This window comes from Ictalurus furcatus, chromosome 6 (genome assembly GCF_023375685.1).
Source record: "Ictalurus furcatus strain D&B chromosome 6, Billie_1.0, whole genome shotgun sequence".
Lineage (NCBI taxonomy): Eukaryota > Metazoa > Chordata > Actinopteri > Siluriformes > Ictaluridae > Ictalurus > Ictalurus furcatus.
The window spans coordinates 15326440-15338657 of NC_071260.1; the positions used below are offsets into that span (position 1 = coordinate 15326440).

Below are 12218 nucleotides of genomic sequence, written 5' to 3' on the forward strand. Positions count from 1 at the left end.
TGTTTTCTAGAATTTATTATTATTATTATTATTATTAGTCTTAGGCTAATAAAAAAAATGGGACCACAAATTGTCGACTTATTCTTAAGGATTTTTTTTTCCAGTTTCAATGTTCAGCTCTTAAAATGCACCTATTATGGTTTTTCAGATATTACCTTTCATGTGGTGTGTGTTAGAGCTGTTTATGAATGTAAAAAAGTCTGAAAAGTTTCAAAAATCTAAGCGCACAACAAACGGAGTTATTGGCTCCTAAAAGAAGGAAGCGATTCTGAACAGCTGAAACGAGTCGTTAGTAATTCTAGACTTACTTCCTGTACTAACCTACGTAGGTTTGTAACAAAAAGCCCTGCCTCTCGTCTTTATCGGCTGCTCGCGAAAAGACAGACCTGAAACACGTTATGGTAGTGGGCGTTTCCTTTTTGAAACATGCTGACAGCGGTAGACCAATCACAACAGACTGGGACATCTGACCAATCAGAGCAGAGTGTGCTCTCTGAAAGGAGGAGTTTAGAACGAATCCTTTAGAACGAATCATTTAACAAGTCATTTGTGACACTGGGGAGAAAAAAAGGTAATGCGGCAGTTTAAATTATGAGCACGTTAAAGTGTTGTTTTTTATTTATTTATTTTTTTTACCTTGTATGCATGTAAATCTATTGTATGAGACCTTTAAAATAAAATTAGGCATGTTTCACAACCATAATAGGTGCGCTTTAAACAATCTGTGGTGTTGACTTGTTTTGTCCAACTGAGGGCAGCACTGGAATTATTGTTCATTTCTGCTTCTGGCTTCAAGATAAGCATCAACACTACAGCATGAAAAGCTTTATATAAACATATTGTCTCTTTGCGTATTTACTATATAAAACATACTAGCTCAGTCTGAGCGTGTAAGACATCAGTATCTCTCACATTGACTACCTTCAAGAAAAGAATCGCATCCCATATTTGTTTCATGTATGTACGATATGAGACAGCCTGCTGCTGATTGCTGTGCCCAAATGTGTGGATGCTATAGTGCTTTAAGGATCCTTGACGTGATTAGATATTGCCAAGCTGGGTAATCCTGCGGTGACATGCAAGCAGAGCCAGTGCTGCGAATGCCAGGAGCCAAAGAAAGATATGAAAAGTCAGGCGGACACTATTGTGCTGGGAAAATTGAGTTTGATTCATAAGAATGGAGACTCGTTCTCAAGTCGGGGTGGCAATAAAGATTGCTGTTGTGCTGCTGTGAGCAGAGTGTTATTAAGATGAAATGGAAAGTCTGTGACACCTGGTGTGAGTGTGATACGTGTGTATTAGTGAGGGGTTGGTTATAGGGGTACATTTTCCTCCAGAAGAAGCTTAGAGTGATGTCGCTGGATATAAATGCTATCTCTCTTTCTTTTCTGTACGATAGAAAAGAAAGTTCTGGCAACATGTGGCAAGGCTTTTATGATTTCACATTTGTTTCCTAATGATATTACATTTGCAAAGTTTGTATGTAATATAAAGGTAAAGGACAGGAATATAAGTAAAGTGGCCTTCAGAACAACCTGTGCATATTTCAGATAAAATGCACTATGTGGCCAAAAGTATGTGGACACCTGACTATCACATCCATATGTGCTTGTTGAACATCCCATTCCAGGGAAGCACAAAGCGAGCTCCATGAAGACCTGGTTGGTCAAGTTTGGAGTGAAAGAACTTGAGTGTCCTGCACAGAGCCCTGAACTGAACCTCACTGAAAACCTTTGGGATAAACTTGAACACTGACTGCACCCCAGACCTCCTCACCTGACATCAGTGCCTGATCTCACTAATGCTCTTGTGGCTGAATGAACAAAAATCCCCACAGTCATGCCCCAAAATCTAGTGGAAAGCCTTCTCAGAAGAGTGGAGGTTATTAGAACAGCAAAAGGGGGTGGACTAAATCTGGAATGGGATGTTCAACAAGCACGTATGGTTGTGATGGTCAGGCATCAACATACTTTTGGCCATATATTGTACAACATTTCTGAGATGTATCTATTACCAAAAACGTACAATTTTTCAGCCAAGACCTAAACTGTGCAGATCAAGTCAAATTTATGTTTGGCTTTTCTTTTAAAGTCCGATAGATATCACTTATGCTCTGTGGTTCTGAGCCCTTGAATTACTCTTGGTGGCTGAACTGCAAATTTGCCTGGATGTCATTAAGAGGCTTTCTGTCAGTGGAGAGGTTGCAGAGGAGAAGGGGGAGGATGGAGACGGGGGGGAGGGTTAGAAGAGTAGCTAGAAGATTGCAGGCTAATAGGCCGAAGCCGGCAGTGCTTGAAGCTAGCCGAACGTCCATTGTCCAGGTCCCTTGCAGGAAAAGAAACATTATTCAAGTCTCTTTCAGGCCACAGAGGAGAAATACAGTAATTATCATGGGGACTTGTTTAAATCTGTGAACTCCCCTCCCTACCTCTCCCCCTCATTCCTCTTTCTGTGTGCTCATTGTCTTGGCTTATTTCAAAAAAGCCCCTCTAATGAAGGACATGAAGGCCTCGGCTAATGGCTTCAAATAAGTTCCTCTCTGCGCCATTGTGGAGGGATAATGGTGATGTGAGCCCCAGCTGTAAACTCACGGACTCCATATTGCGCCTGACACACATCGAGTTGCATGTGAAATCACGCTAAATGCTAATGTGCTCCAAAAAAAAACACCCCAGTAGAATCTCTTATTTTTTGTCTTCCTGCTCCCCCCTTCCTCTTTTTTGAGAGTCTATTAGGGGAGTCAGCCTGCCCCTGTAAGTGACATTTGGAAAGAGAGGGAGGAGTGCAGGAGAGAGGACCTTTTCAAACGGCTGCACCATTATAAAGGGTCAAAGCGCTCAATGCTGAAATGGTGAAATTAACGACAAATATGAAATGGTAATCCTTCAGATGGCTGTTTGCAGAAATTCAACATTTACATAACATTTGACCCAAGTTCAAGTTAAAAGATTATTTCTGAATGGTTTAAGCCATTAGGTGATGATATCCAACATGTGACAGTTTACCTGAAAATCATGTTTACATATTTGCCTTTTACTAATGTTCTGCTAAAAATGTTTTTAACTGGTGTATATTTTCCGGGATTAAGAGCACCTGCTGTTGTTTTTGGGGGACAAAGGAAACGCCCCCCCCCCCCCCGCCCCCGAAAATATAGATAATTTGATCATATAATTAATAGGTACAATTTCAATTATGATTGCAGAAATAATAATAATAATAATAATAATAATAATAATAATAATAATAAAAAGACTTGTTTAGAGAAAGAGAAAAGTTCTTTGCATGGGAATTGTAAGGGCATCCTGTTGCTTTAATGCTGGATTCTCAAAACACATATCCTACTTTCATAACACCAAGCCTCAGGAAAAAGGTTGAAGCAGAAGAAGCCTTCGCCTAGAACACTGCTTCTTTATCTTATTGATATTTATTCACCCCATCTCTCTCTCTCTCTCTCTCTCTCTCTCTCTCTCTTTCTTTCATTCTCTCACTCTCTCTCTTTCTCACTCACTCTCTCTTTCTCTATTTCTCTCTCACTCTCTCTCTTTTTCTATTTCTCTCTCACTCTCTCTCTCTTTCTCTCCCACTCTCTTTCTCTCTCTCTCTCTCTCTCTCTCTCTCTCTCTCTTTCTTTCTCACTCTCTTTTCCTCTCTGATATTTCTTGACCCAGACGTGGCTCCTCTCTTTATTTCCCCTTCACTGTGTTTGTGCGCTCTCTCTGTATTTTTGATTACATCCTCCTGCACTGACGACTAAATTATGATTGGGTTTAAGGATGGCAGGGCTTTCATCTGGCCAGTGTAGCTGCGTGCTCTCTTCTCCAACACAAAAGGGCCAGCTACCTCTGCTCTGCTCACTTTTGAAGAGTAGAGCGCCTCTGCCATCCCCATGGAAACAACTGTTCCCTTTAAGGATGAGAGACACAGAGCATGAGAGCGAGAGAGAGAGAGAGAAAGAGAGAGAGAGAGAGAGAGAGAGAGAAGGAGAGAGTGAGAGAGCAAGAGAGAGAGAGAGAGAGAGAGAGAGAGAGGTAAAACAAAATAAAAGAAATAGTGATATAGTTTCTGGTGGCACTAAGGAACACTGTACATACAGAGTTAATGGTATCAACTTGTTGATAGTTTAAATATATGACATGAGGTGTTGATTAGACACCTGGAGATGTAAAACTTTAAAATTTGAGTGAACTATGGAAGATGAGCCCATATTTTTAGTTAATCCCAGAAGTTTGTATTTCTGAGTGACATAAAGCATTGCTGTGTGGGTGATTCCACTATTGGTGTACCATTTAGCCCTTATAATTTCTGCAAAATGAAACATCATTTGTTAAAATCATTTTCCAACACTAATTCTCAAAGAAAACATGGATTTAGCCATAAAAATCTTTATGGCTGTACATGTGTTAACCAAGGGAAATTGTAATGCTACAAAAGACACTCTTGACAATTCTGTGCCACTTTGTGGCAAGAGTTTGGGAAAGACTCACATATGGGTGTGACAGTCATGTGTTCACATATTTTTGGCCATATAGTGTAGCATAATCTAATCAAAAAAGATATTTGAATTTTTGCAGTCCTGCATTTGGGGCATTAACTAACTACACTTCTAGACCAATAGCCATTCTGTGTGACAGTGAAGTGATGGTGACCTCCAAACTACCTATGTACATGTGAAGGGAATTATTTATAGCGTACTGTATTCTGTGGTAGGGTCACAGTGGCTTAGTGGTTAGCATATCTGCCTCACACCTCCAGGGTTGTGGGTTCGATTCCCACAGCAGTATGCTGCCCTGTGTGTGTGGAGTGTGCTGGTTCTCCCTGTGCTGCGGGGGTTCCTCCGGGTACTCCGGTTTCCTCCCCCAGTCCAAAGACATGCATTGTTGGATGATTGGCATGTCAAAATTGTCCATAGTATATGAATGTGTGTAAGTGTGCCCTGCGATGGATTGGCACCCTGTCCAGGGTGTACCCTGCCTTGTGCCCGACGCTCCCTGGGATAGGCTCCAGGTTCAACCCTGTAGGATAAACGGTACAGAAAATGGACGGATGGATGGAACAAGCACATATGGGTGTGATGTCAGGTGTCCACAAACTTTTAGCAGAGTAGTATTCACTGAAGATTAGTTACAGGACGCAACGATAAGGCGAGCGGAACCATTTATCCGCCAGCTCAAGTTTCCGCCGGGGCGCGTTTGTGCTGCACAGCGGAGTATGACAGTTTGTAAACACATTCAGGTGAGTCATTAGAATATATTACCGCATAAATATGGACACGGAATATTCGCCTTTTTGACTTCCTATAGGATGTAATTTCAGCATGTTTGACTGGATGGAAATGTGTTCGGGTGCTCTGTGTAATACATGATCATGGGAAGGAAATGTCATTGTTCAAGGATGTACGTGACAGTTAGCTGTTAGCTCGGTACTGTTATGCTAACAGTGCGAATAGCTAGCTCTCTATCTGGACTGTGTAGAGATGCCGGTGATGATCCGTTAGCTAGAACACAAAATGAGATTAGGAACAAAAACTTGCATGTGTAGTAAATTGTATCTTACTGTTTCTCCATGTCGTAGCTCATGTTTGGTTTTTTTCTTTTCTTTCTATGCTCTTGTGTTTATTGTAAACAGCTGCTGTGTTGTTAGCTGGCATCAAGTTATTCATTTGACTGTGTGCTGATGTGGTGTTGTAAAAAGACAACATTCAAGCTCCCAGTTTATACTCCTCTTTTCATCTAGAAATCTTTTAATCTATGATAATCTAGTCTCAAATATATCTTGGTTTCACGGTTTTAATTTAAATGGAGAAAAAATGTTTTTTTTTTTTTTTAACATTCTTACAAATATAGCAAAAACCAAAAAGCGAAATAGCCCAAATCCCTTAATGAATGTTCTTTAAGAAAGATAGGATTAAGAACAATCTTTTCACATACTGTATATATTACATATATAATATACACACTCTACAGCCACAAGTCTGTGGTCACCTGATCTTCACACCCATAAGTGATTGTTGAACATCTCGTTCCTTTGCTGTTAGAATAACCTCCACCCTTCTGGGAAGGCTTTCCACTAGATGTTGGAGCGTGGCTGTGGGGAATTGTGTTCAAGGGCATGAGTGAGATCAGGCCCTGATGTCGAATGAGGAGGTCTGGGGTGCAGTTCATCCCAAAAGGTGTTCAGTGAGGTTGAGGTCAGGGTTCACTCGAGTTCTTCCACTCCAAACTCACTTTGTGTACAAAAAGAGTATTGTCATGCTGGAACAGGTTCGGGTGTCTTAGTTCCAGTGAAAGGAAATTATAATGCTACAGCATCCAAATGCAGTCTATACAATTGTGTGTGTGTGTGTGTGTGTGTGTGTGTGTGTGTGTGTGTGTGGTCAGTTTGGGCATGGCCTACATTTTTGTTTAAATAGTGTTACTTGTGTAGATGAGTGCAGATAAATGAAGCTTATGACTACATATGAGCCATACGAAGCAGAGGACCCACTAGTATATGGAGGAGAAAAACATCTCTCTTGTCTACATCTCTGCTGCGGTTAAAGTGACGGGTACACAGCTGACCTGTGTATATAAATCTTTCACCGGCATGACTTTTTTGACTTTTATATTTAGGCCACTGTTCAAAAATGAAAACCTGGAGTTAATGTGACAGTAAAATAAAATGGCACTTTTAGGAAAAAGCGATATTTATTGTGGGTGTCACGGTAGTGCGGGTTGTGTTCCCACCTCACAGCTCCAGTTTGTACATTCTCATGTATTTTCCTCAGGTGTGCATTGGTTTAGGCTCATATGCAGGCTCTGGATCCCACTGCGCCCCTTGGCAGGATAAAGTGGTTACTGAAGTCGAATAAATAAATGAATGATGTTTATTGAAAAAATAAAATATCATCAACATATGAATAGTAACTTGTATATCAAATGTCCAGTCCTCGAAAGATCTCTAATCTTTTCTGGGAAAATGGCTGAATCCCCACTTAGTTTATTAGAAACGGACGCTGGGTCGATTGGAGCTCAATGGACATAGTGTTTCTCATATTCTGTTAAATCTGTGTAACTTAATAAAATGTATTTATTTATTTATATGAATATTTCCCAAACTTAATGAGTACAATCTCTAATGTGTATTTGATGTTTAGATTACGTTATAAGTTGAACAAAATTGGACAAACCCTCACTCTATACTATTAAAAATTTTATGTTTGAATATTTTTTTTTTTTCATTTTGTGAACATATTGTTTGCATGTTTTGAAAAGAAAAGATAAGAAAAATACTGCGTAGGATAACTAAACTTTATTTAAGACTACTCATATTTATATTTATGTTATATGATGTGTGTTACAGTTACTTGACTGAAGACGGTGTAGTTGCTGTGGCTGTTGATTATGCTACATCTACATGGCTGTATATCTCTCAGCTGTGTTGAATGTGTTTGAGTTTGAGATGTTTTGGGGTTTAGATTAGATTAGATTTTAGCAATTTCTCTTTGCCATGTCAGTGTTCTGGATTTTTTTTTTGTTGTTGTTGTTTTTTTTCTGATCTATGATTGAGGTTTCACATTAGTCAGCGCTAACATCTGCTGTGTACTGGGTGATTTTGATGTTTGTTGATGTATAAACAATAAATTCGGTCTCGAACTCACCTAAGAGATTTTACTTACCATGTCTTTTTTTTTTGGGGGGGGATGCTGGAATCTTATTAGTTTTCTTTACCCAGACTGAGAGAACATTTAGTGTTTTGCATTTCATTTGCTGCAAGGGAATTAACTGATGCAAAATTGTAACTGTCAATGCAAATATTATTGATCAGGTGATCGTGCAATCAACCCTAAGCAAGTTCCCGTTGCAGTATGGTGGATAGCACCTGGATATCACCCCTCCATTTGATCAAAACACTCTGTTGGGAAAGCTCACAGATGAAAAATAATTTCTGTTCATTTTACAGTATGTCCTCATGCCTGTCCCTTTGGTGTGATTAACCTTTAGTGTGAGTTTAGGAATATATGTGCAGACCATCAGACTCATAAATATGGAGAGTACAACTGACAGAAAGGACAAAGACAAGACCATTGTTAAAAAATGTCCAATTTAAACCCTTGGGCTTGGATATAATCTATAAAATACACGATATGGCCTATAAGGTATGTGGACACCTGACCTCCACACCCATATGTGGTTCTTCCCCAAACTGTTTCCACAAAGTTAGAAGCACACAATTGTCTGGAATGTCTTTTGTAGCATAACAATTTCCCTTCACTGGAACTAAAAGGCCCAAACCTGCTCCAGGATGAGAATGCCCTTGTGTACAAAGCGAGCTCCATGAATACATGGTGTGCCAAGGTTGGAGTGGAAGAACTCCTCAGCTCCACTGAACACAATTTCGGTTGAACTGGAACACCGACTGCACCCCAGACCTCCTCACCCGACATTAATATCTGACCTCACTAATGCTCTTGTAGTTGAATGAACACAAATCCCCACAGCCACGCCTCAAAATCGAGTAGAAAGCCTTCCCAGAATTGTGGAGGTTATTATAACAGCAAAGAGGGGACTAAATCTGGAATGGGATGTCCAGTAAACACATGTAGGTATGATGGTCAGGTGACCACAAACTTTTGCCCACATAGTTTATGCTCTATTTTTGAAGAAGGCGTCCTTCGCATAATTATTGTCCAAACACCAGACTGTACATATGTAGACACATAGCGTAGAATCCTGCTCTGCCAGTGTAACTGTGATGAGTGGGAATACGTGCTGGGAGAAAGCTAAAAATAGAACGTGCCTCTGCATCTCTACAGGAGGCTTCAATTCCAGCACCTCGATGATGCATCCTGCCAGTTTTGTGGCAGCAAATGTGTCTCAGATTTGTCAAATGCTGTTAATGCGCTGTCACCACCTATCGACTGTGGCCAAGATGTCATTTGGCTGAGGCGTATTTTGTAGCTGATACGACTGCCCCTGCTTTGTGTGTCACCTTGTGTCACCTTGTTAAGGTTTAGCGTGTTTCAAATGGTTTCTTGGACGGAGGATTAAGTTACCGTTCTCTGTTAGATCTGAGCTCAGTATAAAATGCAGAAACTCGTGTGCTGCAGCAAACTCCTGAGCTCATCCCTTATCCATTAATCCATCCCTCTTTCTCACAAACACCCCCAGGGATGCTGAATGTGCTGTTCCGGCATTGGCCAGAGGTGATGTAATACCCTCTAAATAATGCATGGCCTTAAGAAAGTGAAAGACCATGAGGCAGAAAGCACAGGCAGAGGAAATCGATGTCAGTGTGAGAGAGCGGGAAACCTGCAAGAGTCTGGGCAGAGGACAGCATCACATAGAAAGAAATAGCAACAGACAGTGGAGAACCCCACCTCAGAACAACGAGATGATCTGACCACCTCCAAAACCAGGTAAAGTGCTTATTCTCCAGGCAAGTGAAATGACTAAACCAGGCCAGGATGCTGGCTTTCTAATCGCTGAGTCAGGAAATATTGAAACATGTTTGTTGCAGTAGCTGCAGTCATATGATACTAATGTGAACCCTTCTTATGTTAGACCTTGATGTTCGAACAGGAGAAGTCTATAATGACCAGCGGGAGAATCTAATGTGCTTTTGTCCAATTTACTTTCATGCAGGATGTTGAAGCCTTGGGTGGACCATTGCTCCGTACACCACATTTCAGTCCCTTTCATTGAGATATTGCTGCCTCCTGACATGAACGCATGCAACACCTAGGCTAAACAACGCCATGATGGGATCAAACCACCATTCTTAGCCACCACTTTTCTTAAATCAACAGAGACAGCAACATCAAGCCGTGCCTTATTAATGGTGTCTGGAAGGGATTCCAGCCTTTGAGGAAAGCCAGTTTAGCCAGGCTTCTTTTTGGGCCTAGACGGCAGATGGTGCATCTTTGTGGCCTTGAGGCATGTGGATCCTCTCCTTCTGAAGTTCACAATTACAAAGAATCCATCTGCCTTCTCTGTTCCTCTACCTCTTCTTTGGGGCTTAGACTTCGGAGGTGATGGAGGGATCAGAGGTTGAGGACATCAGTCCAGCCCTTGAGGCGACAGAGGATTACCTGCACTGCTTGAACAGTGCTCAAGAAACTGGACAAGTTTACCCTCCCAAACTAAAAGAGGTGTTGACTCTGGACAAGTTGAACTCCAGTGGGGTATGGGGGTTGCTCACTGGGGAACAGCCGGAGATATCGTCTCACAACCTAGCCTGGGCTGAACAAACGTCCTTCAGTGTGCTAGGCCTAAAGAACGGGAAGAGGAACCGAGCACGTTCTACCAATGATTTGGCAGCCCATGCCAAAGAGACCAACTCAACCAGTTCATCCAGTGGGGGCTTCAAACGAGGGCACAACAGATCTCGGTCAGATGTCAACTACCGGTCGTACACTGATAGCGGCGTGCCAGCTATTGACAAGAACACGCTTAAGAACATGGCATTAAATAATCAAATGGAAGGTAAGAATTGTTATATAATCCATATAATAGTTTCATGACCCATCACTGTAATGGTTTGTACCTGCTCAGGTAATACACAGTGACCATTCATGCGCTTCAGTGGGTCTCATTCCTTTATTTATCTCTATTATCCCTTATTGTCATCCTCCCATATATTTATCGTCTCCCACTACACACCTGCATTTGGCCATGTCTATACTTCTGTTTACAGTCTCTCACCTGTTGCTTGAACAATCATTCAGCTACGTCTCCTTTTTATCAAAGGGAAAGAAATTAGATCGAGTAGACGTTAGGGCCAAGTTGATTAGATTTCATTAGCAGTATTACGGCCACAAGTGCCTGGATTTGGTCAGCGCGTGTTTGTTTGTTTGTTGCTGTGTTCATTTGTTTGGGCAAAGCGCGAATCTGAATATGAAAGAGATCCTCGACAAAGATGGTAATAGTAGGATAATGTAATTCTGTGACAAAATGAGCACAATGCTGTGAAAGAGTGGGTCCCAATTACCCCTGATATTAAGAGGATTAGCATACGAGTGAAAAGGCATTAGTCAGCATGAGGAATAGCAGAAACGCCAGACCCGGACCATAGGGAATGCACGGACTCCTGTTTTCAGTCCTGCTAACTGTTCTAGCCAGTCTTCATTAAGGTAATTGCACAGTTTGGGGGCAGCTCAACATTGATATAATCAATGTCACCTTTTCTTCAAGGTATCGCATAGGCTTAATCCTGTGCTCAGTCATTCAGTTAAAATTGATTAATTGCAGCCCTCAGACTAAACCCACAGTTGTGTGACTCGGAGTGCTTCGTTACACCTGCCTAGTCGTGCTTGTCACTTCTTATCCTAAATGTGACACAGTCTAGACTAATGTGAATTACGCAGTTGTTGTTCGAGTGTGCCAAGGAGAAAAGAGGGATATAGTAGTGAATAGCATGGTAGAATGACCGCTTATTTATTAGTATCTCGGAGCTAATGCCTCAAGGACATTTGCATAGTGTTCTTCAGATTCTAATCCTGATGGATGTGTTGACTGCAATAACGGGACAACTCCCATCTCCACGCTGTTTTCTTTCAGTTTTATATCAGGTTCAGTTAACTGTAGCTTGTTTTATCATTTTTAAACGATTCAGGACTGGAATCAAACCTGGGTCAATGTTAACGTTAAAATCTCTCTCAAAGCCGGTTCAGTCTCATCCTTCAAGTGGTCACTACTAGAGAGTTTAAACATGCCAAACCCCATCATGATTGGTTTGGTGTAACTTGAGAGCTGCTGTGGCTGTACAACGTACCGCCTACAGGCCGGTATTCCTGTTTCCCCAAACGCAAAGATTATAATCCGTATTTTAAACTACTGTTTTCCATTGCATTACGTGAGCCCTGCTGTCTTAGTCTGATTACAGCCTTTGGAGATTGACGTTCTAATGCTTTAGGCACTGCTGCGGCTGTGTTGCTGGTTTTAACAGAAAGTCAGCTTTGATTGTTGGTTGTGCCCCGTGCTTGTTTGGTGCACTGTGGCGTTAGTAATAAGTGGGGTGGGGGGGAATAGGCTATTAATTTTGATCTAGCAGCCTTTAGGCAGGACAAAGTAACAGAAACACAGTGAAGCATGTCTGCACATTTGCATGTTAATTGGTCAGACGATGACGTAAGTTATTTACATCAGCACAACAACCTTGTCATCACCCAGTCAATTTCCACATCCTTGAAATAATAAATTATTTAAAATGATTGCTTCTGGTATCAGCCAGGTACATTCATA

General features: G+C 41.3%; 1 protein-coding gene across 2 annotated transcripts in view; it reads left to right on the plus strand.

The window, feature by feature from the left end:
* Positions 1 to 4497: 4497 nt before the first annotated feature.
* plekhm3 (pleckstrin homology domain containing, family M, member 3) overlaps positions 4498 to 12218 on the plus strand; it is a 40824-nt gene continuing 33103 nt past the window's right edge. Inside the window, exons 1-3 of one of the 2 annotated variants that reach the window (XM_053626689.1) lie at positions 4498 to 5393; positions 9147 to 9394; positions 9621 to 10460. In XM_053626689.1, the coding sequence (XP_053482664.1) occupies positions 10010 to 10460 (451 nt within the window). In that variant the 5' untranslated portion in view covers positions 4498 to 5393; positions 9147 to 9394; positions 9621 to 10009. The remainder of the gene's footprint in view (positions 5394 to 9146; positions 9395 to 9620; positions 10461 to 12218) is intronic. The other variant, XM_053626687.1, reaches the window with a different exon arrangement.